Below are 27,916 nucleotides of genomic sequence, written 5' to 3'. Positions count from 1 at the left end.
AAACCCCTAGGACAGGAAGACGGCACCTGGAGGACAGAAAGTCGGCACCCCGAAGAACAGGAAGCTGGCACTAGGGCACCCAGGGGACAGGAAGACGGTACCCGGAAGAGGGGAAGACGGCATCCCACAGGAAGGGGAGAGCAGAGAACGAGCGGAACAAGGAATAAGGGTGAGAAAAGGCTGAGGAGTGGATATGACGAAAAAATGTGGGTATAAAATTGTAGTAAACGACGGGAGAATGATAACTGAAAGTAGTAGTAGTCTGAACAACTTTGTAATCAGCAGGACTGACTGAGTGACATACGAACTGCATTTTGGAAAATTAAAATATGCTTCAAAATTTAAAAATTTGCTCATAAATGGTTTCCCTGTCAATCCCACAATGGACACCGCTATATATCTGCACAATAGGCCACACCAGTGGCCACTCTATACATACTTTAACAACTTAAGTAATGACCATTTTGCAACCTTGTGTAAAAGGATCAAGTGAGCAGTTGACTTGCGTGCCTAGAGGTGGGAGGAGGGGGAGTCCTGCAAACTAAGCCACCACAACCTGTCACACGAGTCCACAAAACAGTACTAATTTCCAGTGTTGCTACCCCCTCCCTGCCGTTGTCCGCACCTGCCACTTTGTAAATCATTGCACAAGAGCCAACAGGACCGTCCCCCACCAACCCCGTGTGACGAAACTTCACCTTCCTGTTTGCAAAGTCTTCACCGCCTGCCGTCTCACCTACATACACTATCTTACTCGCACTTCCGACTGGTCTCCCTCCCCACCCTAGCAGCGAACTCCTCTACCTCGATAATGCTGTGCTGGATGACAATGGTCAGCAGTAAACTGTTCTACCTCGAGGTCACGAATAGTTTTTCATGGAGTGGATGGGTAAGCCAGCAGAGATCTGAGCGGTTATTTGAAACTTTCCCACTTCTGACAACTAAAACAACTAAAATATCACCACAACTAAATGTCCATGGTGGTATTCTGTATAATACCAGGAAGCAAAGGTTCACAGCTTCCAGTGTACTATATTACTGTCTTGTGAAGTGACCTTAACAACAATGAGCAACACGTGAAGCAAGACACTTCAATAAGGGCGACTGCCGCTGCTCCCACTGACGGTAATGCTCGGTTGCTTTACTAGGTTTAAAAAAGCCTTACCAATTCTACGAAGGCCTTAAAGATTCCATGTCACCTGTACACCATCAATCAAGGATACTTAAGTCTTAAAATATAGATTATCTGCCTACCTGGAGTGTTCAGAGTCATCGCCCCCGCGGCCCGTTCTAAGACCTGGCTGTGGGGGCGCTGACCCTCAGAACACTCCAGGTAGGAAGGTAGTCTACATTTTAGGGCTTAGGGCATACATACCGATACACAAACCTGCCTTTTGCAAATACCCTTGATAATGCTTATTTTACCATTTGTTAGTAGCATTAAAGATACAACCAACTCTTTGTCTATATCAATTTAAATTAAAAATTTATACTATTACATTTATCGGAAAGCGCTAAAATCGTGGGGGTTATACAGTGCCTGGGGAATGGAAGGCAGTCAAGGAAAAGGACAGGTCCAACAAGTAGTGGAGCTCAATTACTACCTCAGCCTCCCTCTCATCATGATGCAGGAGCAGGTGGGAAGTTCGCTCATCTTCTGTGACCTGATTTAAAGGATCACCTCATCCTTTCCGTTCATCTCCATTATATACCGCTTTTACTAAGTCATGTCTATGAGGTTTGATAAAGTTTCGTGCTCAAGTGAATCGTCTTCTGTTAATAAAGTTTTCCTCCAAAATTAAAAACATTCCTTTAAACATTTACTATCGTCACCGATTTCCTTTTGTTATATTTTGCCTATTATTATGTGTATATGGGAAGGCGAGAGATAGGACGAAGACGTAATACAAGTGGTTGATGTCCTACCTGGTGGTGGAGTAACATGATTTAGGTAAAGAGATGCGTGTGTAGGTGGCTTGGGGCAACACAAACACACACACACAACCTTCACAGCAACACCCTCACAGGCACCTGCTACCATAACATACCTGCAATGAGGAAACATGTCGTTAACACACTAAGAAACACGGTACAGTAATCACTGGAGTGACCTCGGAGATTTGTATGAGTTATAAGGCGGTGTTTGAATATTTTTGAGCTTAATAAAGCCCCAAAGTGGGTGAAACGTAGTAAAATAAAGGTTTTTTCCTTTAGTGTTTGAATTACAGTTTATAGTTTTACTGAGTAGACATAAACCGACAAGTGTCAACATTCGTGGCTCTACTCAAACTTGTTATCAGAAAATACAAATATTGTTGCAATAAAAGAAGAGGTTTTCAAACGAAAACTGGACCACTGCCTCCTCCAAGTGCCAAACACGCCAGGATGTAGTGCCTATGTGGGCAAGCGGGCCATTAAGAGCAACAGTCAATCAACATAGACGCCATGCCTCAGGTCGGGCCGCGAGTTTAGAACTACCCTCGAAATCAGTGACTAAGTATGTCACAGGTATCTAGAGTGAACAAACTTTTGTATCTTAATGAGTTTAACTAGTTTCTAGTACCTAAGACCTATTTTTTTTATCTATTCTGACAGTCTAAAAAGATCAGGCTTCCCTAATCAATTAGCCTATTCAATTCTCACTGTTTTAACACGTACAGACGGCAAATTCTCATTGTCTATCTAAACACGTGGGATGGTAACCTTTCATCGCCCATTCTAAGTATCTCCTGTACACTTCCCGGACGCTTCCTACTAGAAATATTAAAACTGGTTGATGGCACGCACTACTCTACATATTCTCCGGCAATCCCTTTTGACACCTGCCTTCATTATGTCTTTCAAAATGCATTAATGTTCTTACCATATCCAATTATTCTCCCATTCCTCGAATCAAACCTGACTGCCTCTCATTCCCCAGGCGCTGTAAGATCCCTACGGGCTAAGGGTTTTCCAATTAATCATAATATAATAACTGACTAAACTTGGCTGATAATGCTTATTACGTGTTCTATTAAAGCTTTCTTAATACAGGTGTGCAGTGGTGCAGGTGGGAGTTCTTGCCACGCTCTCTCTACCATCTGTAGCTTCAAGCATCATATGGAAGCCATTAAAGCCAGGGTGGGAGGGAGGGAAGGCGGCAGGAGAGGCAGCCAGAGATGTGAGTTGCACCAGATTTTCACATAATTTGTGGCAGCATCCAGCCACCTGCCACCACCCACGTCCTGTGCCAAACTTAGGTAAACTCCCCCACCATCATCACCACTACTAAATCCTCCCTCTCCATCACCCCCACACATACACCCTCTATCCATCCTCTTCATCTTCCCCACACACTATCCCCTCCACAACCTCTCCGTCAGCACCTCGTCGCTAACCCACCCCCAGCACCCCCAGCACCCACACAGTCTTTCAGTCAGCAAGCATCTTCCACCCCTCACCTGCTATCTTTTAAGTAAGTTTTTATGCAGGTACAGGTACACAAAAATACTGTTACAGATTATCATACATAGCAGCATATGTGTAGATTACCTAGGATAACCCCAACCTCTTTTTTTTCCCTTCCTGTTCCACTACCAGCACACGCATACTTCATTTCCTTATGTATGTAACCCATTCCGTATGAGTTTGTGACAGGAAAAACTATAATTAAATTCACGGAGAAAGCGCCAAACTCCTTGGGGGTCATACAGCGCATGGGGTTTGGTGCAGAGGGGAGGGTCAGTTAGCTTTGATCCAAGGAAGGAGAGAGGTTTCCAAGCCTCGGAACAAGAGCCCTTCACTAGCATCAAGGTATTTCCCACCTCTTCAACTGTAATTTCCATGGAGCTTTAAATTGGGTTTTCAAAATCAAAACCACTAAGAAGCAAGATAAATGAACGGCCGCGATACAAGGGGCAGGCAACAAGGTGGCCAGAGAAAACCAGGAAACATTGCATTCCAAATCTTCATCACTCAGGGAGCGCGCACTTTCCTGGTGTTGCTGAGCCACCGTCTTGCATTTTCTTTTTTTCATATATATTTTGCCTATTTATTGTAAAATATATTCTTATAGGTTTATGTAACCTGCCCTAACCGAACTAAACTTAAACAAAAATTATCTGAAAAAATGCAGGATGCGTTAATTGACGTCGGTAATGGTGAGTGTGGAGAATGGGTTGCCATGCTATGCGACCTTCACTATCCTCGCAGCCTTTCTCGAAGCCATCACTAGTATACAATGCTTCCCACTATTACTAATACACACCACTTTCCTGTTAAGACACGACGCTACCTATTACCCCTTTCCTGCGATGAGGGGAAGATGAGGCGCCCCTACTACCATGGCTTAAAATATATTTTACAACGTACTGTACCTTGTACTGGGAACTACTACAGGTCAAGGACTCACCACCACATCTTTGAAGGTTATAGTTATCCAGATTATCCTTTTCCTTGTATATCAAGTCGGGATTCTTGAATATAAGAGTTCTAACATTATCACTCCATCACTCTTAGGTCCCTCGCATTAATCTTCCTCTCTATCGAGTGGTTTGAGTTTGTTTTATACATACTCTATTCCAGTTTTTTAATTACTTTTCCATAACGGAGAAACTGAAATTTGTCTTAATTCAACATCACATTTTCTGCGGCCCACTGGAAAACTTTATTTATAAAAGTTTTGAGATTTACGTCTGTCAGATGTGAGAATAATGGCGAGTACTGTGCCTTGGGGAACACAACTCTTCACTGTGACAGCCTCTGATTTTATTTTGTTCACTATTACTCATTGGACTATTTACTAGCAAGTTGAAAATCCATCAACCCATTTTTTCCAGTTATTTCTTTACACACATTTGTGTGCTATTACACCATGGTTACACTTGTCCAAGGTTTTTGTCAAGTTTAGGTATGCTACATCTGCATTCTGTTTGTCTTCCAGTGCATTCAAGACTATGTCGTAATGGTGCAGCACATGCGAGAGGCAGGAGCGTCCCGCTGTAAACCCATGTTACCCTGAGTTGTGCAATTTGTAAATAAATTTGGTTAGCCATCTTGTTTCTTAAAATTCATTCAACTATTTTGATAATACGGAACATTATTCCCATTGGTTTATATCTTTTGTATTTGCTTTATTGCCACCTTTGCGGAGTGGGACTATATCAGTGTTTTAAACAACGAGGATGATGGCCTGGGACAGTGAATGGGTATACAGTCAATGAATTCTTAGAAGGCGAGTGGGGGTTAGGGTTATGCAAGAAATTATGGGAGACGGCGGCTGAGTTCTGAGTCTCTCATAAAAAAATTGGATTGTCAATCTTCAGGCTGTTTTCACGAAAAACGAGCCGAGTCGAGTCACATCTTAGTCTTGACTGGCCATGGACCGGGCCGCGGGGATGTTGACCCCCGAACCTTTTCTAGGCATACTCCAGGTATACGTAGAAACAGTTCATACCATGGTAATGAGACGCGGCGACAGGCCTTGCCTCGACTCCTTTAGTGTGATTTTGTTTCCCTGTAGTTAATATAATGTTTCCTAGCATGGTCGAGCCATATTGAGTCAAAACTCGATGTGATTCGACTCGTTCTCGTTTGGTGCGAAAGCAGCCTTAGGCAGATTAGTGGCTCACAACCGAGTATTATCGTGACCAGTATTCCATTCACTTCTTTGTTATCAACGTAAGTTTTATCTCCTAATAAAGCAAAGACCCAATACCAGATGTGGCTTTTGCCCTGGATTTTCCACGTAAACTCCCGCTGTGGCCATTCTGTCAAGTACTGTGGCATGCCTGGAGCTGTGGTAGTGGTGTCTTCAGCAGGAGAAGACTGCATAGTCCTCACTAGCATGCTGGAGACGCAGGAACACCGTACGTGATCACAGTACCCAATAGTACAGCAGACACCCAGCACCCACAACCTGCCTCACCTCCACCCCCTCCACAACCCCCAGATTATGACCAAACCTTGGCAGTATACACAAAACCTACTGGTTGATAGACAACACTCATCCTCTTGCCATAAAGTGTGAAGCACACTAGGTAGTAAGTTGGTAGACAGCAGACATACATGTGAAACTCATGCACCGGGAGGTAGGCTGGTAGTTAGCAACTATCCTGGGAGGTAATGTCCTAGAGCTCTACAAGTGTGAAATAGAAGCCTGGTAAACTTTTTGCACTTTGGAAGGATTGTTGATCTTTTCTTCGTTTCATGACCATACAAGATAATACACTGAGCAATCAGACTTTAGCTCTAATTCCCTGTATATTGTTCCTAATAGTTCTTGTTCCTGCAACTCTTCCTTGAACATGTAAATGTCACCGTGAGCAGGAATGGGTGCGACACCCATTAACCTCGGCAGAGTAACTAGTAGTCTAATTAGGCGCTCCATTATCAGTTCCCACTTAAGTGGGCACTAAAGATTAACACATCTGAAACCCACTTAAGTTATCAAAACGAAGAGCCTCCTTACCACTTAGTAATGACATTTATGAGGGGATGTAGGGAAACAGATTAGCCAGACACGAGTCTTGGAAGTGGAAGTGCAGTGCCTGTACTCTGGAGTGGTAATGATGCAATTTGAAAATATATTTGTGCTGTGATGTCGGCAAGACAGTGATTGAATGAATGCCGATTAAAGTGTTTCTTCTTTTATACGTCACCCTACCTTGGTGGGAGACGGCAGATGCGTTAAAAAAATCTATTTTTGTTCCTGAAAAGCTTCCTTTACAGTTTACAAGGTCTAGTCTGAGACGAGTCGCGGGGGTGATGACCATCGGAGTTACAAACAAATAATATCATAAACATGCAACACGTACATGACAAGCAGCCAGCAGTGGGTTGTTAAGTGAAAACTCAGGAATATCGTGTAGTGACGAATTTCATTAAATCTCAAGGATAATTCTAAGGGAGGAGTGTCTTAATGTTGGTTAGGAGCTCTTGCTCCGACAAGTTATACATACCCTCCCTTTCCTTGGATCAAGCATGATTACCTCTCGCTTTCCAGTGTTGTGTTCCGCCCACGGGTTAAGAGCTTCCCTCTGAAAATATTGATGATGATCAAGGTCAACATCCTAACAGCTAACAGATTCCTCGGCCATTTTCATTTCCACCACGTCTGGTCCTAAAGAGAAAAACAAACACATTTGGGTATGCTTGACGTAAACATGTCGGCAGAGTAGACAAGTGCAGGTGGGAGAGCTGTGTGGTAGAGTGCAGGTGGGCGACAAGTGCAGGTGGGAGAGCTGTGTGGTAGGAGAGTGCAGGTGGGCGAGTCGTGTGGTGGGAGAGTGCAGGTGGGCGAGTTGTGTAGTGGGAGAGTGTGGGTGGGTGAGTGCACGTTACATGTGGTCACTTCTGGGGGTCACCATTCCCGTGGCCCGTTCCTGGTCGACCAGGTTGTTGGTACCTGCCGCCCGCAGTCCAACACATACATCACAGCCCGGCTGATCGGGTACTGGCTTGAGGAACCTATCAAATTCCCTCTTAACAGCCAGGGGACTGCTGGTAATTCCCTTTATTCAAGTTCTCTGTGTAATCATCGCGCCTCTGCTTTAACGGTAATGGAGATATCAAGCCTCTTGTAGTGATTTTTGTGTGTAGATTTAGAACTAATCCCTTCGTAATTTTCCAGATGTAGATTATAGTGCATCTTCTCTTCTATGATGTATGTAGTACAGCTTAAAGAATTTCAAGCGCTTTCAATAATTCAAGTGTTTGAATGAGCTCGTAAGAACCATGAAGGTTCTCTACAGGTGGGTGAGCTGGTGTGTGGGAGTAGGAGACGCGGTGTTATAGGAAAGACGCCTCACCATGTCCTCGGGCAGTTCACCACACCTGCCAGGGTTCTTGGACGCTGGGTACACCTGCCCTCTGTCCCATAGGTAAGGGTGGTGGTCAGTGTTGAGAACTGCCCTCGGCGAATATAGCTAGCTAGTCAATGCCTCTTCCCCGAAATATGGATAATAGTGTCGTAGAATTAAAAAAAAAGTATTTTCCGGTGCTAATGAACTCTGGAAGCCGAAGCACCTAAAGCAAAAGGTGGAGGAGGAGGAGGAGGTTGGGGCGGTGCAAGAGAGAAGTTGTGTGGCGTCGGCAGTGATGGTGAATTATTATAATCATGGAGAGCGCTAAACCCGCTGGATGATACAGTACCTGTGGGGGGAGGAATGAAACGTATTCAGACTCGATTCAGGGAACCGGAGCACAGATCTAATTCCCTAGATCAAGAGCCGCTCACCAGCGTCAAGGAACCTCCCTTGAGGGGAGTGATGGTGAAGGTGGGGGAAGTGGGTGCTGGTAGTTTAGGAGAGCTGGTAGTAGTTTAGAGAGGTTGGTGAAGCAAAGGTAGGTACGTCAGTAGTAGTATAGAAGTGATGGTAGGGGCGGTGAGGATGGAGGAGGCTGTGTTTATAGAGTCAGGGGAGGGTGCACGTCTAAGGTAAACAATGCTCTCCATCTTGCTGCACTCGTACTCAGCATCCACAATTTTGGTGGTGGTAGATGGTGGCAGCTGTAGATGTGACTGTAGTGGTAGATGATGGTATAGATGGTCGTCATTGTAGATTTTGGTATTATTATGAGCAAAACTAAGGGTCATACAGCGTGTCAATTTTGGTAGCATCGCTGAAGAAGAACTTCAAGAATTAAACGTTGGTGGCGACGGCGTGAAATTACAAATACAATACGTTTGTGGTGGAGACAAAATGGAGGAGCAGCAGCAGGCAGGCAGCAGCGTGTTGACGTAACTACCTACCCGAGGTTGCCACACCTACAATCACACTGACAAAGACTAACTTACCACTTTTAAAAGGCATCTCTAGGAATATACTTGGCTGCTCTACTGGCAGGGAGCAAGACTAAATCTTGGGGAAGAACATACAACCACTTTCCCTACTTCCTTGTGGCTGGCGTGTGTGCGTTGATAACGGGTACAACCGCAAGCCTCCACGCTGCCCAAATGATGCTACCACTGTCTCCCTCTTCCCCTTCAATGGTGGTGCCTTGATGCTGCTGGTCTCCTGATTCAAGGAATTGATGCTGCCATCCCTTTCCTCGGTTCAAACCTATTTCATTCCCCAGGCGTTGTATAATTCTTATGGGTATGGCAATTACATACAATAATACATCCCTTAACAGGGTATCAATACTGCCCAGTGATGGACAGAGAAATAGAGCTAGTTTTTATTTCCACATTCAGCTTTCATATAGGTTGTCCGCACACTACCATGTACTAAAAACATAAAATAAGCAACACCTTCGGTTCCAGATTTTCCCCAGAACTGTCAAGCACCGATTCAAGGTGGTACAATCACGAAACATTAGGAATTTGCGCTACCCAAGAGATCACTAAGTTACACCATCCGGGACAAAGGAAGAGCAATGTTTGCTTGAAAAATGAGGTAAAGAAACCGTTTCCTAACAGCCTTGTACTATTCCAAAAGATTAATTCAGTATTTGAAATTGCCAGTCTACGATGATCTCTGAGTCACGGGAGTCTACCTGGAGGTGAAGATCTATGAAAATTTAGCACAGCACTCTTTCTTGCCTTTTGGATACCTGTGGAAGACTCCTGGAATCATCGATCCCGTAGCCGGGTTCCAGATCAAGCCTTCTGACTACTGAGGCATTTATCACTTGCTATACTGTACTGTTTTTAATTTTGGTATTTTACACAATCTACCGAGCCAACTTCTCTCATATAGAAATTTTAGTGTGAAGATTTGAGTCCGTCCCTCGATATTCTTCATGTAGCACGCCATGTGTTTTCTGTGTTAGTCAATATCAAAGGGGAGGCGGGTCAAAGGGTGGCGTGGGTCAACAACAGGTCACTAACCTGCTCACCAGCCAGACAACTGTTTTTACACACCACTCTAGTTTGCAATCTCTTGGGAGAAGTAAATCCTAAGGTGGAGTGATGCACAGTCATCATCCCCTCCCTGTATAATACCTGTGGAAGCTAATGTATTACTGGGAGCAGGTTAGTGTGTTCTCAGTGTGAAGGGACATTACGTTTTATAGTAGGAGTTGATCATGAATGTCTATTAAGTCTTCGACTAGACATCTACAGGTGCTACCGTTCTGTCAAACCGACTTCTGTTTCGCACTCTGGCAAAAATTTTCGCCTTTTCTTTCTCTTATGAACATGTACGATAACATTCAAAAGGCACAAACTCTTCCTTACATTCAATATAAGCACATCTTTACTTCTTACCTGTGAATCTTCTTCATAGTTCATACTCCAGTTACATTTGTCTTTCTAATGCAGGACTAGGAGACAGCGAATGTAGTCCCCATATTTCAGGACAACAAGGAAGTGTTGCACTACAGACCGGTTTCACTTGACATGCATACCATGCAAGGTAATGAAGGAGATAACCAGGAGAGTGGCAAAGCACTTGGAAAGATGTGGTTTCATATTCATGAACAATAACCAGCGCGAGTTAGATGGTAAATTTTGTCTTACCAACCTCTTTGAATTCTTTGACAAAGTAAATGAAGCGAGACAGGGCTGGCTGGATTGCATATTCTTAAACTGCAAGAAGATACCTGATAGTGTATTCCACGCGAGATTGAAACAAAAGCTCGAGATGCAGGTAGAAGTAACTCAGAACGCACTCCAGTAAATCAAAGAGTATCTTAGGGGTAGGAAATAGAGATTATTCGGGAATAGATGTCAGAATAGGGACTTCCGCAAGGATCAGTACTGTTTCTGGTTGATATGAATGACATACCAGATGGGACTGAGCCAGATGTATCGCTGTTTGCTGATAATGTAAAACTAATGAGAATAAAATCAGAGGAGAACAGGAAAAGGTTCCAAATGGATCTACCCCATTTTGCAAGATTGGTCAGCTAAGTGACTGCTCGACTTCAACTCCAGCAAATACAAGGATATTGAGGAAGGGGCCAGAAGACTGAATACAGTATAAACTCGGGGGACAGAGGTTGCAGGACTCACTCAAAGAGGAAAGTATAAGGGTGCGCATAAAGCCAAGCATATCTCCAGAGGCTCACATCAACCGAATAACTTCTGCAGCCAATGTTCGTCTTGCAAATCTGAGAGTAACCTTCAGGAATCTTAACAAAGAGCCATTCCGGGCCTTTTCTATAACTTGTCAGACCATCTTGGAGTACGGAACCCACATCTTAAATGTTAAGAAACCTGAGAAAGTGCAGAAGTATGCAACAAGACTAGTTTCAGAGCAATGGGGTATGAAATACATGGAGAGGCTAACGGAATTTAATCCAGTGACAATGGAGGAAAGAATCTGACAGAGTGGATAGAGATGGTGTTTGAGAGACGGGAAAAAAAGGTATTCAAGGGGCACAACTAAGTTTAAGACAGATGAGCCTGAGACAGGGATGTCAGGATATATTTCTTCAGTCTCAGGGTGGTCGGAAAGTGGAATGACCTCAACGAAGAAGCAGTGGAGGAAGGTTCCATACAAAGTTTTAAGAGCAGGTACGATAGGGCCCATGAGGTTAGGTGAAGTGAATGTGGCAACCTGCAAGTCGATACACGGGACCAGGAGCTAACACTCGACCCCTGCAACCACATATAGATGAGTACACACAACGGTGTAAGTTGACCATGTAGTGAGGATTGGTGTCAAAGAGACGCAGCAAATAATTACTAGAGCACCACTGACTCAGCCTCCAGACAACAATGACAAGAGCTTCGTGAGGGACCACCACTTGGGCGAGAAGGCAGTGTTATACAAACCTGCGCCTTGGATACACACTCACCAAGGAATACTCGGCAGCTTCGACTCTAGGAGAAAGTGATTTGCCAAGTTTTCTCAACGGCTTCATTCAAGGAGTAAAAGTGTGCTAAGCAACGCCGTATCACAAGTGTCAAAACCCACTGGCTAACAGTAGCGTCATCAACACTAACCAGAAGAGGAGCCAGGGTCGTAAAAGACCGAACATACACGTAGTGAGATCGTAAAAAGATGTAGTTGTTTGCAGTTTCGCTAGTTCATTCTCACTGCTTCAAGTTTTGTGCTTGTAAAACCAAACTGTGGATGTAGAAGACAGGCGCAAAAAACTTAAGAGCACAATTGTGTTCCTACAGTAACCCAGAATTCTTACTATAAGTAGCAGCCCTGCACGCTGACGTGACGTCACCTAATAGAGCACCACTCAAGTGCTCTGAATATTCTAGACGCTTTGCTGTTGTCACAGGCGCTGTTATTCCTGGCACCTACTACTAACTCCCGCTACGTGGCGTGGTTCTTTGCCAGAAACGTGGCCATTACAAAGGTACAGCCACGTGAAGACGACATTTTACCTTTAACAGGATGCTAGGCACTAGTACCAAGGGCCCCATGAAAATACAAAGACTCCAATGGAAATAAGTCACTATCTTCTGGCTTTTCTGGGTTTATCCTAAGTAATTTACACTTACGTTACTATATAAAAGTACCACAGTGAAAATAGGAAAAAAATGCCTGAGCGCTTCGTGTGTTTTTCCTATTTTCACTGGTATTTATATATATGTGCAATCACGCGATAACTGTGATTTCTTCCATGATACCATGTATGAATTTCTGTAATTGTGTATGTATACCTGTATCTAAATAAACTTCCTTGCCCTCTATCCTAACCCCCCCCCCCAAACTTACGGGCGTGAGTCTATACTTCTGTCAGTATCCCACGGATGTGTTAGGCTCCCCTCGTGTACTTCCCCTCATTTCTCTCCTTCCATAGACACCAGCCCCCAAAGCCCTAACCGTTACCCCTCCCGCCCCTGAGGGTACCCCGCCAGCAGCAGCCGTCTACCCGCATCTAAACTAAATTGGCACACACGTTCCTTTACTATCTCCCCTCAACGTCTTCCCTGCTCTCCCTCACTACACAGTAGAGGGGCAGAGTAGGAGGGGAGATGAATACCAGATTATATACAAAGGGAATCGTTAAACCCAGTGATAAGAGAATGGGAAGTGATAAGGTTTGATCCGATGAAGGGGAGAACAGCTTTAATCCCTTAGATTAAACGCCTTTCAACATAAAGCACCTCATTAAAGTGAAGGGATGGAATGTTAGTAATGCCACGAACTGCGGCTATGTTCGTGGATATGATAATGTTCTTAGATTTACAGTATGTGGCATGTGGGATGATATATCATTCTTGTGATCCCCGTGATAGTGTCGTATAGCTTCTGGCTTGTCTTTTGACTTGCCACATTCCAGACAACTCTGGATTGAACCGAGAACTGGAGCACAACCCCATGGAAAGTCCCATGTAATTACATTCGCAAACGTACGTTTTCTGGTAAACTGGCTTGACTCGTGTTAAACAGCTTTTTAACCTGTCTACTTAACTGTTGCACCACCAACAAACACTACTACTACGACTCTTACCCTGGCTCCTCTGCTCTCCACTCAAGTTGTAATCTTAAGAATCATGACACTTACAATTAACATCGAAAGCCTAACATTTTTTTCACAAGCAAACGTGATTTTTTTTTTTTTGCACGCTCTGTAAATCTTTAATAAACTCGTGCTTTCTTAGTAGGAGGATGAGTTACAATATTACAGTCTACAGTGCAGTCTGAGGAAGATTGGACGTTAAGAGAGCATAGACTCGACCCCTGCAACCACAGGAGCGTATACACACACACACACACACACACACACACACACACAAACCGAAGAACAACTCTGATATACCTTTGGCCTTCGAAAGTTCTACTCTCGAAGCCCGGCCCTAGGCCAGACTTGTCTGGTGCTTGCCTGGTCAACCAAGCTGTTGCTGCTGGCGGCCTACTGGGAAATGCTATATAAGTCCAACGTTCACCCATTCGTGTACCCGTCAAACCCAAGCTACCCGAATTTCTTGCCTGGGAGTTTGTTCCACTCATCTACAACTCTACAGCCAAACTTCGACTCCCTCCCCCTCAACATACACATGCAGGTAAATACTTATACCTCCCCTTCTCTACATAAATAAACACATACATGATAAACAACTTGGACTGCCTGGAGAGGCGAGCTTATTGAGCAGCGCCACTCATGCTGGGGGAATATACCGCCACGTAGAAAACAACACTCCATCTTCGAATGTTTCAATATACAGGTATCACTTTTATAAACTACGTTATCCTTACCTACTGATATCACTATCTAAATTTAAGCAAATCCTGAGAAATGTTATAAAATACTCCGAACCTTAGTTACATGTGTATATTGTTCATAACTGTTAGTGGTATTAAATTTTATATTCCTTAGCTCTCGCTACATTATGAATACTGAGGCATTGTATGTGACGTCACGGGTTACCTATCTGTCCATACTGATGTGTCTGACGCTGTATTAACAGCCAAATACATACAAGAAAGATTCCTCTCGTTTCTCTAAACCTGTATAATAGTTGTTGCTTATGTTCTTGAATACTGTAATCGACAAATTAAGTTAAATCTAACATTTGATATGTTATAGGTTTAGCGCTTCCAAATACAATAATAATAATAATAAAAGCCCTCTCTGTAACTAACATTTAAAATTTATATTTTATAAATTGTTAAAAAGTGATGTCTCATTATAAAACAATAGTATGGTTATTATTACCCCCACAGCATCAAAGGTGGGTTATAGGTGCAACTTAAGTTGGATGATACATGTGGCGTCAAACTTTCACCTCATTTGACAGATGAATAATTATTTATATGGTATACATTGATGAGTACTTGACTTTATAAATGTTTACAATAAAGAGATTGCGTGGTGCTGCCTGGGGTAGTTGAGGACAGTACGAACCACCTACACGTGCTGCAGAAAGACATGTATAGCAACATCAGATTTATTAGTTGATATGGCGTTCATTTTTATGTACAAAAGGCTTTATCATAATGACACGATTGCAAATAAACCATACCCCCGGCCGGGATTGAACCCGCGGTCTTTCAAAACTCATCGCGGCCGGGGGTATTTTGCAATCGTATTACGAAGTCATGTTGACGGCAGTGAAGGGACTTGAGCTAGAGTTCGTCACGGCCACGCTAGCTACCGTACTTCATAACGCCTTGAGGGGACAAGGCCACTTATTGGTGAAATATCGTAGTATTTAATATATGATCCGTTTTTAAGTGTTTTTTGTACCATCCCCTGATGGTTACAAACTAGTGGAATGTATCAAGCTTTTTATAGTTTCTCCCCTCTCTACGCACTTCACATTATCTTCCTCTAGGACTTACTACACTAACCCACCGCATATACAGGTTACGCAAACTAGTGTTGTACACCGTCTCCAATCTTTTAGATCCACTTTCTTTTTAAATAAACATTCTTTTAAAACACCCTTTACGTAATGCTGTTCAAATTCATTCTTTCCCAGCGAGCCTCTCAGTGAACCTACCCTGAAGATTTTTAGCTTGTATTTTACCTATAATCTGTTGTAATGTTCCTTCAAGCCTTTGCTGTTTTCTGAACAAGAGTGCTCAGGTAAGACTTTATCATAAGTTAATTTAAAATCCTAGTCCTTGCATCTACTTCAGATTTTTTATAGGCAAGGTGTACACATAATACTGAAGTAACATTATCTGGTATGGACTCCGCTAGCATAGAGTACAACAATAAAAATTAACATTAGGAAGAGTCGGCTCCAATCCCTGGTGATTCCTATTTAAGTCCAGACATAAATAATAACCAAAGGACATTTCTTCTAATTCGACAGGAGACCATCGCAATCAACAATCAAGAAAAGACTAACCTATCTGCAGACCATTTCGATGTTAGGAAATAAGTCCCAGATCTAGCCTGGCTTCATGGCTAGCTAATAAAGATTTGTTTAAGGTTGTCAAGAGGTGACAGTAAACCGAGAGGTGGTTCATCTCAAATCCCAAACAGGAATGTCTTCCTCAATACTGGAAATACACTCAAACTTAGCATCTTCAGATTTATTGTTACTGTTTTATAAAAAACCAGCACCAGCATCTGTGGTATCTCCTGGCAGCTGCTTCCCTTCGATACAGGTGGTGGTCGAGAAATCTTGCTTCGAGTTCATTGAACGAGAGGGAAGTTCAGTGGGTCGGAGGGTGAAGGTCGTAACCCTGGGTAGCAGTAAGGGCGAGAACCTGCATGTTCATAAGTGCCGATTAACCTCTCTGCCACTCAGCGTACTTGCACTACAACTACCCCTACAACCTACCACCACATTCCTGTTTACAATTATACCTAAATACGTTCAAGTTCTGACTTGTCAAGTATTATTTGAAGTTCTTGGTATCAATCACTATTTGTGTTGACCAAATGATGGCTTTCACAGGAACCTCTTATAAATGTGTTGTGTCTGCACGCTTAAAACCATGGACCAGTGCTAATGCCCTGGGCAGTTGAAGCAAGAAGAATAAGTAGAAAAAAAAAGATAAAGCGGAAAAATAAGTAGAAGACGGAAGACGCTGCAATAGACGATTTTTAACAACTATTGAGGAAGCTTCTCCATACACCTGCCGCCACTCATCAACTTCATTATTTATCTGCAAAATTGGCGTTTACTGCTTCAGTACTGAAGGAGAGGAGTATGAAGAGGCAGCAGGTGGATTATTATATTCAGGGGCAAGTGCTAAACCCGCAAGTCAACCACTGTCATGGTAAGAAAGAAGTTAAGAGGTCTGAAGAGTGTTTTGACCTATGAGATCATTCAGAGCTCTTGGCAATAAAAAAAAATACAAAACACACACAAGAAAACTCAAGGCGCCGCTGAGATAACCGTAGGGGGTGGAGGTATTATCTCTCTTGACAAGAGGAAGGAGAAGGGAGTTCCGATCCCTTGGAGCTATAGCCTTTCACCAGCATCAAGGTACCCTCCCCTTTAAGAGGCAGCAGGTGGGATACAAGTGACGTACACATCAAATGGTGAAGACAGATGGTGAGCCGTCTTGGCGAGCCACCCCCAGACTGTGATCCCGTACTCTGCTATACACACTCAAGTTTAACACCTCCGCCCGCCCGTTGCACACACCTGCTACATTAAAGGTATATTTGTGTACGTGTCCTGCCTCTTAACTAACCTTACTATCGTGTCTAAGATATTGAAACATCTGAACAACCACGTCAGATTGCATGCAACGAGCACAAACAACTTGACTGACCAGGTCATCCACCATGAGGCCTGATCTGGATCCGAGCCGCGAGGGCGATGAACCCAGGAACAATCTACAAGTATATTAGAGGAACAGCGATGGTGGAATGAACTTTAGCTACTGCACACCAGTGTGTTCCAGCAAGTAAGGGTGTTTCTTAATGGCTGCAACAGTAAATATTTCGCCTCTCTAACTCCCGCTCCACACTTGAATTTTCTAATGCGATATAAATTCACTGTTTTCTAAGAAACTCGTTAAACTCATCCACTAGATTTTTAATTTGCTTTTATCTATATTTGATATTTCTCTATATCTATAAAATACATTTTCTCGCGCTTCTATTCTGCCAATTAATAATCTCCCTCCCCCCTTCATGTTAACACTGGATGGTATCCACACAAACAATACTAGTCTTCTGTTATTTTTTTAATATATATATTTTTTAAAATTTCTTAGGTTTTCTAGAATATTGTTAGTGTTATAAGTGCAAAATAAATATTGCTGGCACCGAATCCGAAAATACGACTAAATCGTAGCCGTTTTCTTACTTCAGTGGCCCATTAAGCGTAACTAATTTAGCGTGGGCTAATGATGCCCAATGATGAACTCTTACAAACTTACAATGGCTAGGCATTCGCTCATTACAATCTGTGATATATTTGACTAACTAAAGATGAGGCAAGAATTGTGTGGTAATACTATAAATAAGTTAATTATGTGGGACAACTCTATCCACACCCTGGGACGAGATGAAAGAATTCTTCCAAGCCTGACGGGAGGGAGTCCCAAGCCTTGTGGGACTCCGGGAGGGAGGGGAAGCAGCCTCTGAATTAAATTCGACATTACTAATACGCAACTAAGACTGCTTCCATAAAGATCAAACATAAGACTCGCTGGTATATTGGGCTTCACTGCAGAAAATGTACAAGTAGCATGTAGACAGTATTAATAATGGAAAAAACAATGCAATCATTTTACCTTTGATGAGTTTCGAAAGTCTTTCTACTCTCAGAGCCCGGCCATGGGCCAGGCCCGTCTGGTGCTAGCCGAGTCAACCAGGCTGTTGCTGCTGAAGGCCCGTTGCCCCACATATCCATCACAGCCTCGTTGATCTGGCAGCTGGTGAAGATACCTGGATCAATTTCCTCTTGAAGACTTCTACAGTTGTTCCAGCAGTGTTTCTGATATCTTCTGGTAGGATGCTGAATAATCTGGGGCTACGGATGTTGATACAGTGTTTCCTTAGTGTGCCCACCGCACCCCTGCTTTTCACGTATTTTCATATCTCTCGTTCCAGTATGTTATGACAGTGTGCAGATTTGGGACCAGGCCCTCGAGTACTTTCCAGGTATATATCATGTATCTCTCCACTCCAATGAATACATATTTAAGACCTGAAGGCGTTCCCAGTAAGTTAAATACTTTACTGCCTCTATGTGGGCAGTAAACGATCTCTGCGTGTTCCAGCTCTGATATTTCTCAAGCCCTGAACAATATTCAGGGCTGGAGAAATATTCCAAATGAGGGAGCACTAGCAATTTAAATTGTGTCACCACTCGCATTACTTCCCTCGTTTTGAACTTGGGTGGAAACGTTTTGGTCCTGGGAACCTCGTCACTACAAATTTATATTTGGAGTTACTAAGCTCCCAGAATGAAACTTTCCATTAAACATTTCTTAAGGGTATTGCATTTTGTCTATTTTTTCCATTGCTTAATAGCAAATATGTACCTTCATTGCAAGGTGGTGTTCCCTGGAGCACACTGTATGGAGGCAAACAAGGTCCTGAAACAACTCCCGCTCTCACTTACCTAGCTGACGCTTGCTTAGGCTTATCTCAACCGCCCCAGCCTGCACACTTCCTTCGCTATCTTCTACCCAGTTACCAGCTTAAAATTCTCAGCATGTCTGTTCTTGCACAGTATTCTGGGTATGCCAACCTCGTCCAAATAATTGATATTCAACACCCAACTAAGCTTAATCACTTTTATTAGCCGATCTCTGCTTTCCATCCTCTTCCTTCCCCTTTCTTACAGACCTTCCCTCCATATATCCCTAATTCCTCATACCGTGACTAAAACAATTCATAACTTAGTCCATTACAGAGAGGAATCTTTAGACTGAAGTTCATCGTGGACAATTCTTTCTCACCAACTCTCCTCCAACCTTCCCTCCGTCACAAGCAACAGCAGCAGCAGCATTTGAATATCAAGGTGCTCCCCGACTCATGAGAAGCCTTCATTAAACCTCAAATTATTCCACTGCTGACCTCTATCGAGTCCTTATTTATCAATAGTCTTTTAGCATTTGCTTGTGTAAACACTGCTGATTTCTAGAAACAGCACTGTATTATAATTTATAGAATTAATTTTTAAAGCTTCTAGTCGTTCCACTACCACTTATCTCGAGAAAACGCCAAGGACTATACAACCTCCTCTTACTCTCTATGGCTACTTTATTAAACCATACCACGGGTGGGGATAGAACCCGCGATCAGTCTCAAAACTCCAGACCGTCGCGTTAGCGTCCAGTGGCTAACGGTCTGCAGTTTTGAGACTGATCGCGGGTTCTATCCTCGCCCGTGGTATGGTATGTTTGCAATCGTGTCATTACGATTTCGTGAGTCATGTTGGCTACTTATTAACTTGTAAAATCAATGATCCAAATGAACTCTGAAGAGGACACCTTATTGACCTTGTCACTTAATCTTGGAATAAACAGCCAGTACCCTCCAGCCAGTGCATCATCTTTTAAATTCAAACTATTAAAACCGAAGGTGGTAACTGACACACACGTTGAAAGCCCTTGGCTTAAAAAAAAAAAAAAAGTTCAACATTCACAAGTTACCATGTTCCCTAGGCACGGGTTGCCAGGAATTAACCTGGTGAGGCAGTAGCGGGTGTGGCGTCTGCTTCCCACACTTTCCCTCGTCTGGTCTTCACAACAGGCTCCGCCTGGCTGTGTTGTGTATCACTTTGTCATTAGGCTGCCCTCCTCTTTCCATCAACCCGTCCTAAATACACCGTTCGTTTTCTGATGTCCTTACCTGTTGCTATTTCTGAACGATCTGAGCAAGACGAAATAATTTTTTTTATTAACACACAGGCCGTTTCCCACCAAGGTAGGGTGGCCCGAAAAATAAACTTTCACCATCACTAGTAACACCACCTCTAGAAAATATTAAAAAAAGGGGGGGAGGAAGACAAAATAATGTATCAGGTTATATAAAATTTTCATATTATACAAATGGGTGAATAACAGGCGCCACCGAGGATACACAACGTTTGAAACTGTACGCTTACGTACGGTGAGAACAGTGGTCTCTACTGGTTTCCATGAAGGAGTCGAGAAATTTTCCTGTAGGGGTCAGAAAAGATCTGTCGTTGAGAGATTCCAGGCCTACTTCAACTTATTAAAACATTCGTTTCTCCGTATAATTTAACTCATTTTCAATGCAACATAATTCAGTCTGCTACAAAAGATATCTTCTAGGCAATGCTTAAACTTCCGCATTCTTAAAAAATTACATGCAGCAGGAAGAAATTAATTATTTCTTCAGAGAAACGACAAACATGCGAGATGAGTTGTGTTGACATGAGGAAGGTCCGTGACTAAAGTATGTTACGTTCCCTTGCAAGGTGGAGCCAAAGTATCCTCGCCAACGGTCGCAGTAAGCATCAAAGGCGAGTAAGTACGACAAACGCGGTAGCAAGACATTTAAAATGTTTTGACAATCCGGGGTTTTTTCCAATCCAATGACTGAAGCCTTCCATCCCCCTCGGGCTAAACGTGTTTGAATATCCTAATACCACTTTTGTGCCTTACATACTTGTCGGTGTATTTATACACCATTAACAACAAAAAGACGGGAAAGGGGGGGGGGGACTCGTACCAAGGAGGCGCTACTCATGCGATGTTTGGCCAACAAAGAAACTGGCCCATTGCACACCACACACTACCTACATCCATCTGCAAACAAGATTCACTTTAGCTTGGCGTACAGTCAGTTTCCCCGCTCCGTTTTCTTTGGCCCGTCGCACTTTCTAAGTGTCAACGCCTCCGTGACTTAATTTCTTTTTGCCACATGTTTCCAGTGGCACACTTAGAATAATGTTAGAGGAGGTAATAAGCTGACAATTGTAACACATCATCATAATGAATCTTACAAGACATTCTCCTTACCAGCCTTCCAACTGTTGAGATAACTTTACAATGTCAATACTAACCAAATGGAGGTTTTCGACGCATTTAGCACGTACAATACTGCTGCTTGACAATCTGTTCCACTTCTCTGCTAGTATTGCCAAACACATACTTTCTTATAACATTTTAAATCCAAATATCCAATTTTAATCCTGAGATATGTTTTGCTCATTTTAGCACCTCATTAGTATTCCCTTTGTCTGCCTTTTACCAATGTGTAAGAATTAATCTTAATTATCATGTATAGGATAAAAATATCTTTAGTGTTGAGGTTTAGTGCCGCCGTACTGTCTTTGTCGCAAAGCTGTATATATTAACATCCTTCAAGAGTGCTAAGTTCAGTGTTATTTATCTTAATAGAAAAGCATACTGAAACTGGGGATTAACCTAGCGTTGTTTATGATATGGAAACCAGGAACAATGCCGCATACTGGTTTGGATTACTAGGTTTAAAACTTGTGTCCTCTCATCTCTATCGATTATGCAGTAATCATTAAGGCTGCACACACATACAAAAAAACTGTACAAGCTCTTGTGCCATATGTTACTCTAAATTTTAAACGATACTTTGCAAACTACCGACATAGTGAAGTTTTCGTAACCCCACAACCCAGGAGTCATTCTGATTCCACAGTTTTTCATATTTGTATATTTAACCATGGTGAGATATTTTATGTCATTTATTATGGGGGAGCGCTAAACCCGTAGGGATTATACAGCGCCCGTTGGGGGGAGGTATTCAGGCTTAATTCAAGGAACTGGAGCAGATCCAGTTCTCTAGATCAAGAGCCCCTCACCAGCATCAAGGAACCTCCCTTGAGGGGTTGTTATACTATATAGCCTTGGAGCGTCTTATTCTTCTTGATATGAAGCCGAGTAATTATATACATCACGAACATTTATAAACTTGTTGCATTTGTTCCAAAATTCAAGTTTATCTCATTTGTTTAGCCTGGATGTGCATTTAGAATATAGGTGCAACTATGGGCCCAATATCAAATCTCACTTGTAACTAATCCCTGCATTAATTTACTTCATTTATGAAAACTGTCGCCTAGTTAACCAGCACGCCAGCATAAAACAGTATCAACAAGAATAACCAACTGTTTGAGACGCCCATAAATCTAGCACACTGCCAGGCGTAAGGGGTTTGTTAGGAATTTCTAGCTACTGTCTAACAACTATGTATAATCTAGGTTAATTCACGTATACAATAACGAAGATTGAAGTTTCGACGTTATATAGAATGGGCAGAAATACACTAGCTGCAACGCATGAAAATACGCTGACTATTTTTAGAACAGATTAACTATGCCACCATCGTTCCTATATTTAAAATTCAGACATCTGTGACACTGTCACGAGACTAAGTAAATACAAATCAAGATGACCTCGGTTTGCATCCAATATTATAGATTCAAATAATTGGCACACCATTGAGGCCAGACCTGCGGGTGCTAATTCTACGAAGTAATCTCTTGCTTTTGGCCATCTTCCAATTCTCTGCTACGATACCATTTACAATTATTTATTAAATAGATTAGTTAGTAATTTACACAAGTTTTTGTTCGCATTACTGTAGAAGCTTTAATAGCTCTTCTGGGCCTAGGAACGATCTTGGCTTGAGGTTGACTAGTGCTATCACGGTAAGTAATTTATATTTAAATAATCGGATGGGTTTCACATTTATGGCAAGGGTAGTACCTCTCCGGAAAGTTAGTGTACCGATGTACTACCTGCTGATGAAATATCTAAGTGCAGTAGACACTTCTCCATAGATTGAGGAAAACCCGTACGTATATAAACAAAATAAAAAGAAAAGATTTTCGATCTTCGTCTGTAATGGCTTTCAGCGGTGTTGAAGACCATAGACGGAGACTGAAATTCACACACGCTGTCCATTGTGACATGGTCCTCCAAGTCACCAGACCATGACGAACTGTTTTCAGTAGTTAAGGAATGAAAGGAGTCTAGTTTATTGGGCGGGAATGACTTATTCCCTACTTTAAAAATATGAATTACGTAAGCCATCTTCTACATCTCATACTTGACTGAAGATATATTAAAAAGGTTAATTAATGGTTCAAAGTCCCATTTTGCACTCTTTGAACCCATGAAAAAACCATCAAGGCCTGAGGGCTAGACTTTACCTGTTTGATTACCATATCCCTTGTAAGTGTAATATTACATAATCTATTTTCTTCAGACCTATTATACAAATTAATTACTATGAAATTGTCTTCTTGTGTGAAAACAGAGGAAATAATCATTAAAAATCGACATTTCATTCTCCTCGTCAGTAAGCTGTCCGTAGTTAGTTAAGAGGACCTAACGTTTCTCTAACCTATGTTAGATAAAAAGAAAAATCTTTCAAGTTTATAAATAACAAAAAAGGCACAATACCGCGACTGGAACGATACACAAATAACCCGCACATAAAAGAGAGAAGCTTCGGTCCAAGTCGGACCGAAACGTCATCGTAAGCTTCTCTCTTATGTGCGGGTTATTTGTGTATCTTTCAAGTTTGTTATCGAATCCCCTACCAATCTTAATTTCATAGTCCCGTTTAGTTTTTATTCCTTTTTTTAACCTCCCTCTTAATGTGAATATATTGATTCATGTGATGACTATCACCTCTTTTGACAGGTTGAATACATACATGGCCGAATGATAGTCGGATCTGAAGACCTCCCTAGCATGGGCCAGTAAAAGCCTGCTGGCAAGCTCAGTTACGTTGTAGAAGCCGTTGTTCTGGTTGAAATTGTTGGATACGCTGATGAATGATTCCAAAATCTCCATTTCTGCTGTCTTCCTCCTTGGCGATGAGTCGTGCGACTCTGGTTATGTTCTTATGTTCTTAACCCGATTTGCCCCACATCCTCTCTCAAGTAAATCTGGTGACTTGATAAAGTTCACTCATGTGAGAGCGACACGTTGTCAATAATGCATTATACTGCATTTCTCTACATATAAATAACATACTGAAAATATCTAACCAAGACAAGACTTGCAACAATGGGTTCAAGTTGAATAAATTTAGGTTTAGAAAGAATATAGGAAAGCACTGGTTTGGTAAAAGCAGTTATGATGTGGATTATTATAATCGAGGGGAAGCGCTAAACCCATACCATTATACAGCGCCTGTGGAGGGGGGATGGAAGGTGTTCAGACTTAATTCAGGGAACTGGAGCACAGATCTAATTCCCTAGATCAATAGCCCCTCGCCAGCCTCAAGGAACCTTCCTTGAGAGGAGTTATGATGTGGAACAAACTCCCGAGTAGCGTCTTTGAATCTATAACCTTGGGTAGCTTAAAAAAGAATAGGTAAAACAAGTACACGAGTGGGATGGGGTGAGTTAGACCTGCCTAGCATGGGTCTGTAGTTGTAAATGACATGGTGATACCGACAAACTTTAATAAATGTTCTGAACTGTACACGAGTATTCTTGTCCCCATGGGCCGGTAGGCATGCTGCAGTGTTCCTCCATTCTTGTGTGTTTATGGTCTTATACCTCGGATCCGATACAGGATAAAAGCTCTTTCTTGGTTTATAATTTCAAAGCTATAAAATGCAGAGTAGAGGGATTTACTGTAATTGTTAAGTGTGGCCAACGGAAAAGTCTGGCCTCAGGTCGTGCAGTGACAAACTCTCGGTATCAGTTACTGGTATGTCATTGGTAAGGTAGAGGGCGAGAACCAGGAATGGTAGTATCCGTAGGCCAGGGTGGAGGTTCCCCAATACTAATCTGGGTTGGCCTTGAGACACCAACTATCTCGATGCCACCACCCTTTTATACACGCACCCACACTACATAACCCGTAACTTTACGTCGTACACCATGATTCACCCTTGTCACAGGAGTGAGCGTATGTTGTGGGCGGAAAGCACCCTGTGGGTTTAATGTACCCTACAATACAACATAAACATGAGTAACATAGTAGAACAAGACATGTGCAACAGTTAGGTATCTTTATTGTTGGTTGAAACGTTTCGCCTACACAGTAGGCACAGTAGCAAAGATGATGTAATAATTACGAAATAATTACTTTATTACCACTACATAAAGGTGGCAGCAAAGCAGCAGCTAAGAACTATAGACCAACAGCTTTAACGTCCCACATCATAAAAAATCTTTGAAAGAGTTCTAAGCAGCAGGATAGCAAACCACTTGAAATCCAAAAATTGCACAATCCAGGGCCACATGGTTTCAGAGCAGACCGTTCCTGCCTCTCGCAACTATTGGACCAATATGATATGGTCTTAGGTGCACTGGAAAACAAACAGAATGCAGATGTAGTATACACAGATTTTTACAAAAGCCTACGAAGATAGGTAGGATAATTGATTCAAACGTAGATGTTAGGGAACTTCAGGAGGATTTAGACAAACTCTACTCTTGGTCAGAAAAGTGGCAGATGCAGTTCAATGTAGATAAATGCAAGGTTCTGAAGCTCGGGAGTGTCCATAACCCTAGCATTTAAATAATGTAGAACTTAGCCATACAGATTGCGAAAAGGACTTGGGGGTTATGGTAAGCAGCAACCTTAAACCAAGACAGCAATGCCTAAGCGTACGTAATAAGGCAAATAGATTACTGGGATTTATATCAAGAAGTGTAAGCAACAGAAGTCCAGAGGTCATACTGCAGCTTTATACATCATTAGTAAGGCCTCACCTAAATTATGCAGCTCAATTCTGGTCTCCATATTACAGAATGGACATAAATTCGTTAGAAAACATTCAGCGTAGGATGACTAAATTAATACATAGCATTAGAAATCTTCCTTATGAAGAAAGATTGAAGACTCTTAAGTTACATTCACTTGTTAGACGAAGAATGAGGGGAGACCTGATCGAAGTGTATAAGTGGAAGATAGGTATTAATAAAGGGGATATTAACAGGGTCTTGAGGATATCTCTCCAAGAGAGAACCCGCAGTAATGGATTTAAATTAGATAAGTTTAGATTTAGAAAGGACATAGGAAAGTATTGGTTTGGAAATAGGGTAGTTGATGAGTGGAACAGTCTACCTAGTTGGGTTATTGAGGCTAGGACTTTGGGTAGTTTCAAATTTAGGTTGGATAAGTACATGAGTGGGAGGGGTTGGATTTGAGAGGGACTTGCACATCGGAGCTTGTTTCTTGGGTGGCACTGAAAATTGGGTTGGTCAAATGTTTGTTAGTGGGATGAATTGTAAAGGACCTGCCTAGTATGGGCCAACAGGCCTGCTGCAGTGTTCCTCCTTTCTTATGTTCTTATGTTCTTTGACAAGTGTGATCATGGTGTAATAACACAAAATGCGTGCTAAAGGGATAACTGGCAAAGTAGGCAGATGGATCTTCAACTTTTTAACCAATCGAACACAAAGAGTAGTGGTAAACAGAGTTAAATAGGAAGCTGAGTCCCACAAGGCACAGTACTCGCCCCTATCCTGTTCATCATTCTCATATCAGACACAGACAGATGTAAACCATAGCACTGTATCATACCTTGCAGACGATACTAGGATCTGCATGAGTGTGTCATCCACTGAGCACACGGCAAATCTCCAAGAAGATATAAACCAAGTTTTCCAATGGGCAACGGAAAACAATATGATGTTCAATGAAGACAAATTCCATCAACTCCGTTATGGAAAACTGGGGGAAATAATAGTTAGGACTGAGTATACTACAGACTCTAATCACACAACAGAGCGGAAAAGTAATGTGAAGAACCTGGGAGTGGTAATGTCCGAAGATCTCACCTTCAAGAGGACCACAACAGTGCTTCTATCATATCTGTGAGGAAACTGATAGGATGTATAATGAGAACATTCAAGACAAGAGATGCTAAGCCAATGATGATCCTTTTTAAATCACTTGTTCTTTCTAGGATGGAATACTGCTGTACATTAACATCACACATTCAAAAGCAGGTGAAATTGCAGATCTAGAGAATGTACAGAGAACCTTTACTGCACGTATAAGTTCCATCAAACACCTTAACTACTGGGAACACCTGGAAGCACTTGACTTGTACTCATTGAAGCGCAAGCGAGAGATATGTATCATAATCTACACCTGGAAGATTCTGGAGGGACTGGTTCCTAATCTGCACACAGAAATCACTCCCTACGAAAGCAAAAGACTTGGCAGGCGATGCAACATACCCCCAGTAAAAAGTAGGGGCACCACTGGTACACTAAGAGAAAACACAATAATTGTCCAGGGCCCAAGACTGTTCAACAGCCTCCCACCAGCCATAAGGGGCATTACCAATAGACTTTTTGTCTTCAGGAGGGAGCTGGACAGATACCTAAAGTCGGTGCTGGATCATCCGGGATGTGGTTCATACGTTGGACTACGTGCGGCCAGCAGTAACAGCCTCGTTGATGAGGCCCTGATCCACTGGGAGGCCTGGTCGTGGACCGGGCCGCTGGAGCGTTGATCCCCGAAATGCCCTCCAGGTAGACCCCAGGTAGGTAGACGCCTGCTGCATCTGTAGTTGACCAAAGAAGCCTACTGTGTAGGCGAAACGTTTCAAAAAACAGATACCCAGCTGTTGCACATGCATCTTATTATTAAACTCCCTCTTCCCCGCAAAGACCACAACATAAGCAGGGTTACCAGAGATACACTTAACTCGGAATACGTACCGTATTCACGGTGGA

The 27,916-nt window shown here is 42.5% G+C and overlaps 1 protein-coding gene across 5 annotated transcripts in view; it reads right to left on the bottom strand.

The window, feature by feature from the left end:
* how (protein held out wings) overlaps positions 1-27,916 on the bottom strand; it is a 192,903-nt gene that overhangs the window by 123,517 nt on the left and 41,470 nt on the right. Inside the window, exon 2 of one of the 5 annotated variants that reach the window (XM_070100672.1) lies at positions 1,927-2,048. The exons of the other annotated variants lie outside the window; for them this stretch is intronic. Coding sequence (XP_069956773.1) covers positions 1,927-2,041 — 115 coding nt within the window. The 5' untranslated portion in view covers positions 2,042-2,048. The remainder of the gene's footprint in view (positions 1-1,926; positions 2,049-27,916) is intronic. 5 annotated transcript variants of the gene reach the window in all.

This window comes from Cherax quadricarinatus, chromosome 74 (assembly GCF_038502225.1).
Source record: "Cherax quadricarinatus isolate ZL_2023a chromosome 74, ASM3850222v1, whole genome shotgun sequence".
Lineage (NCBI taxonomy): Eukaryota > Metazoa > Arthropoda > Malacostraca > Decapoda > Parastacidae > Cherax > Cherax quadricarinatus.
Note: the sequence above shows the minus strand (reverse complement) of the source record. Positions and strands in the feature narration are given on the sequence as shown.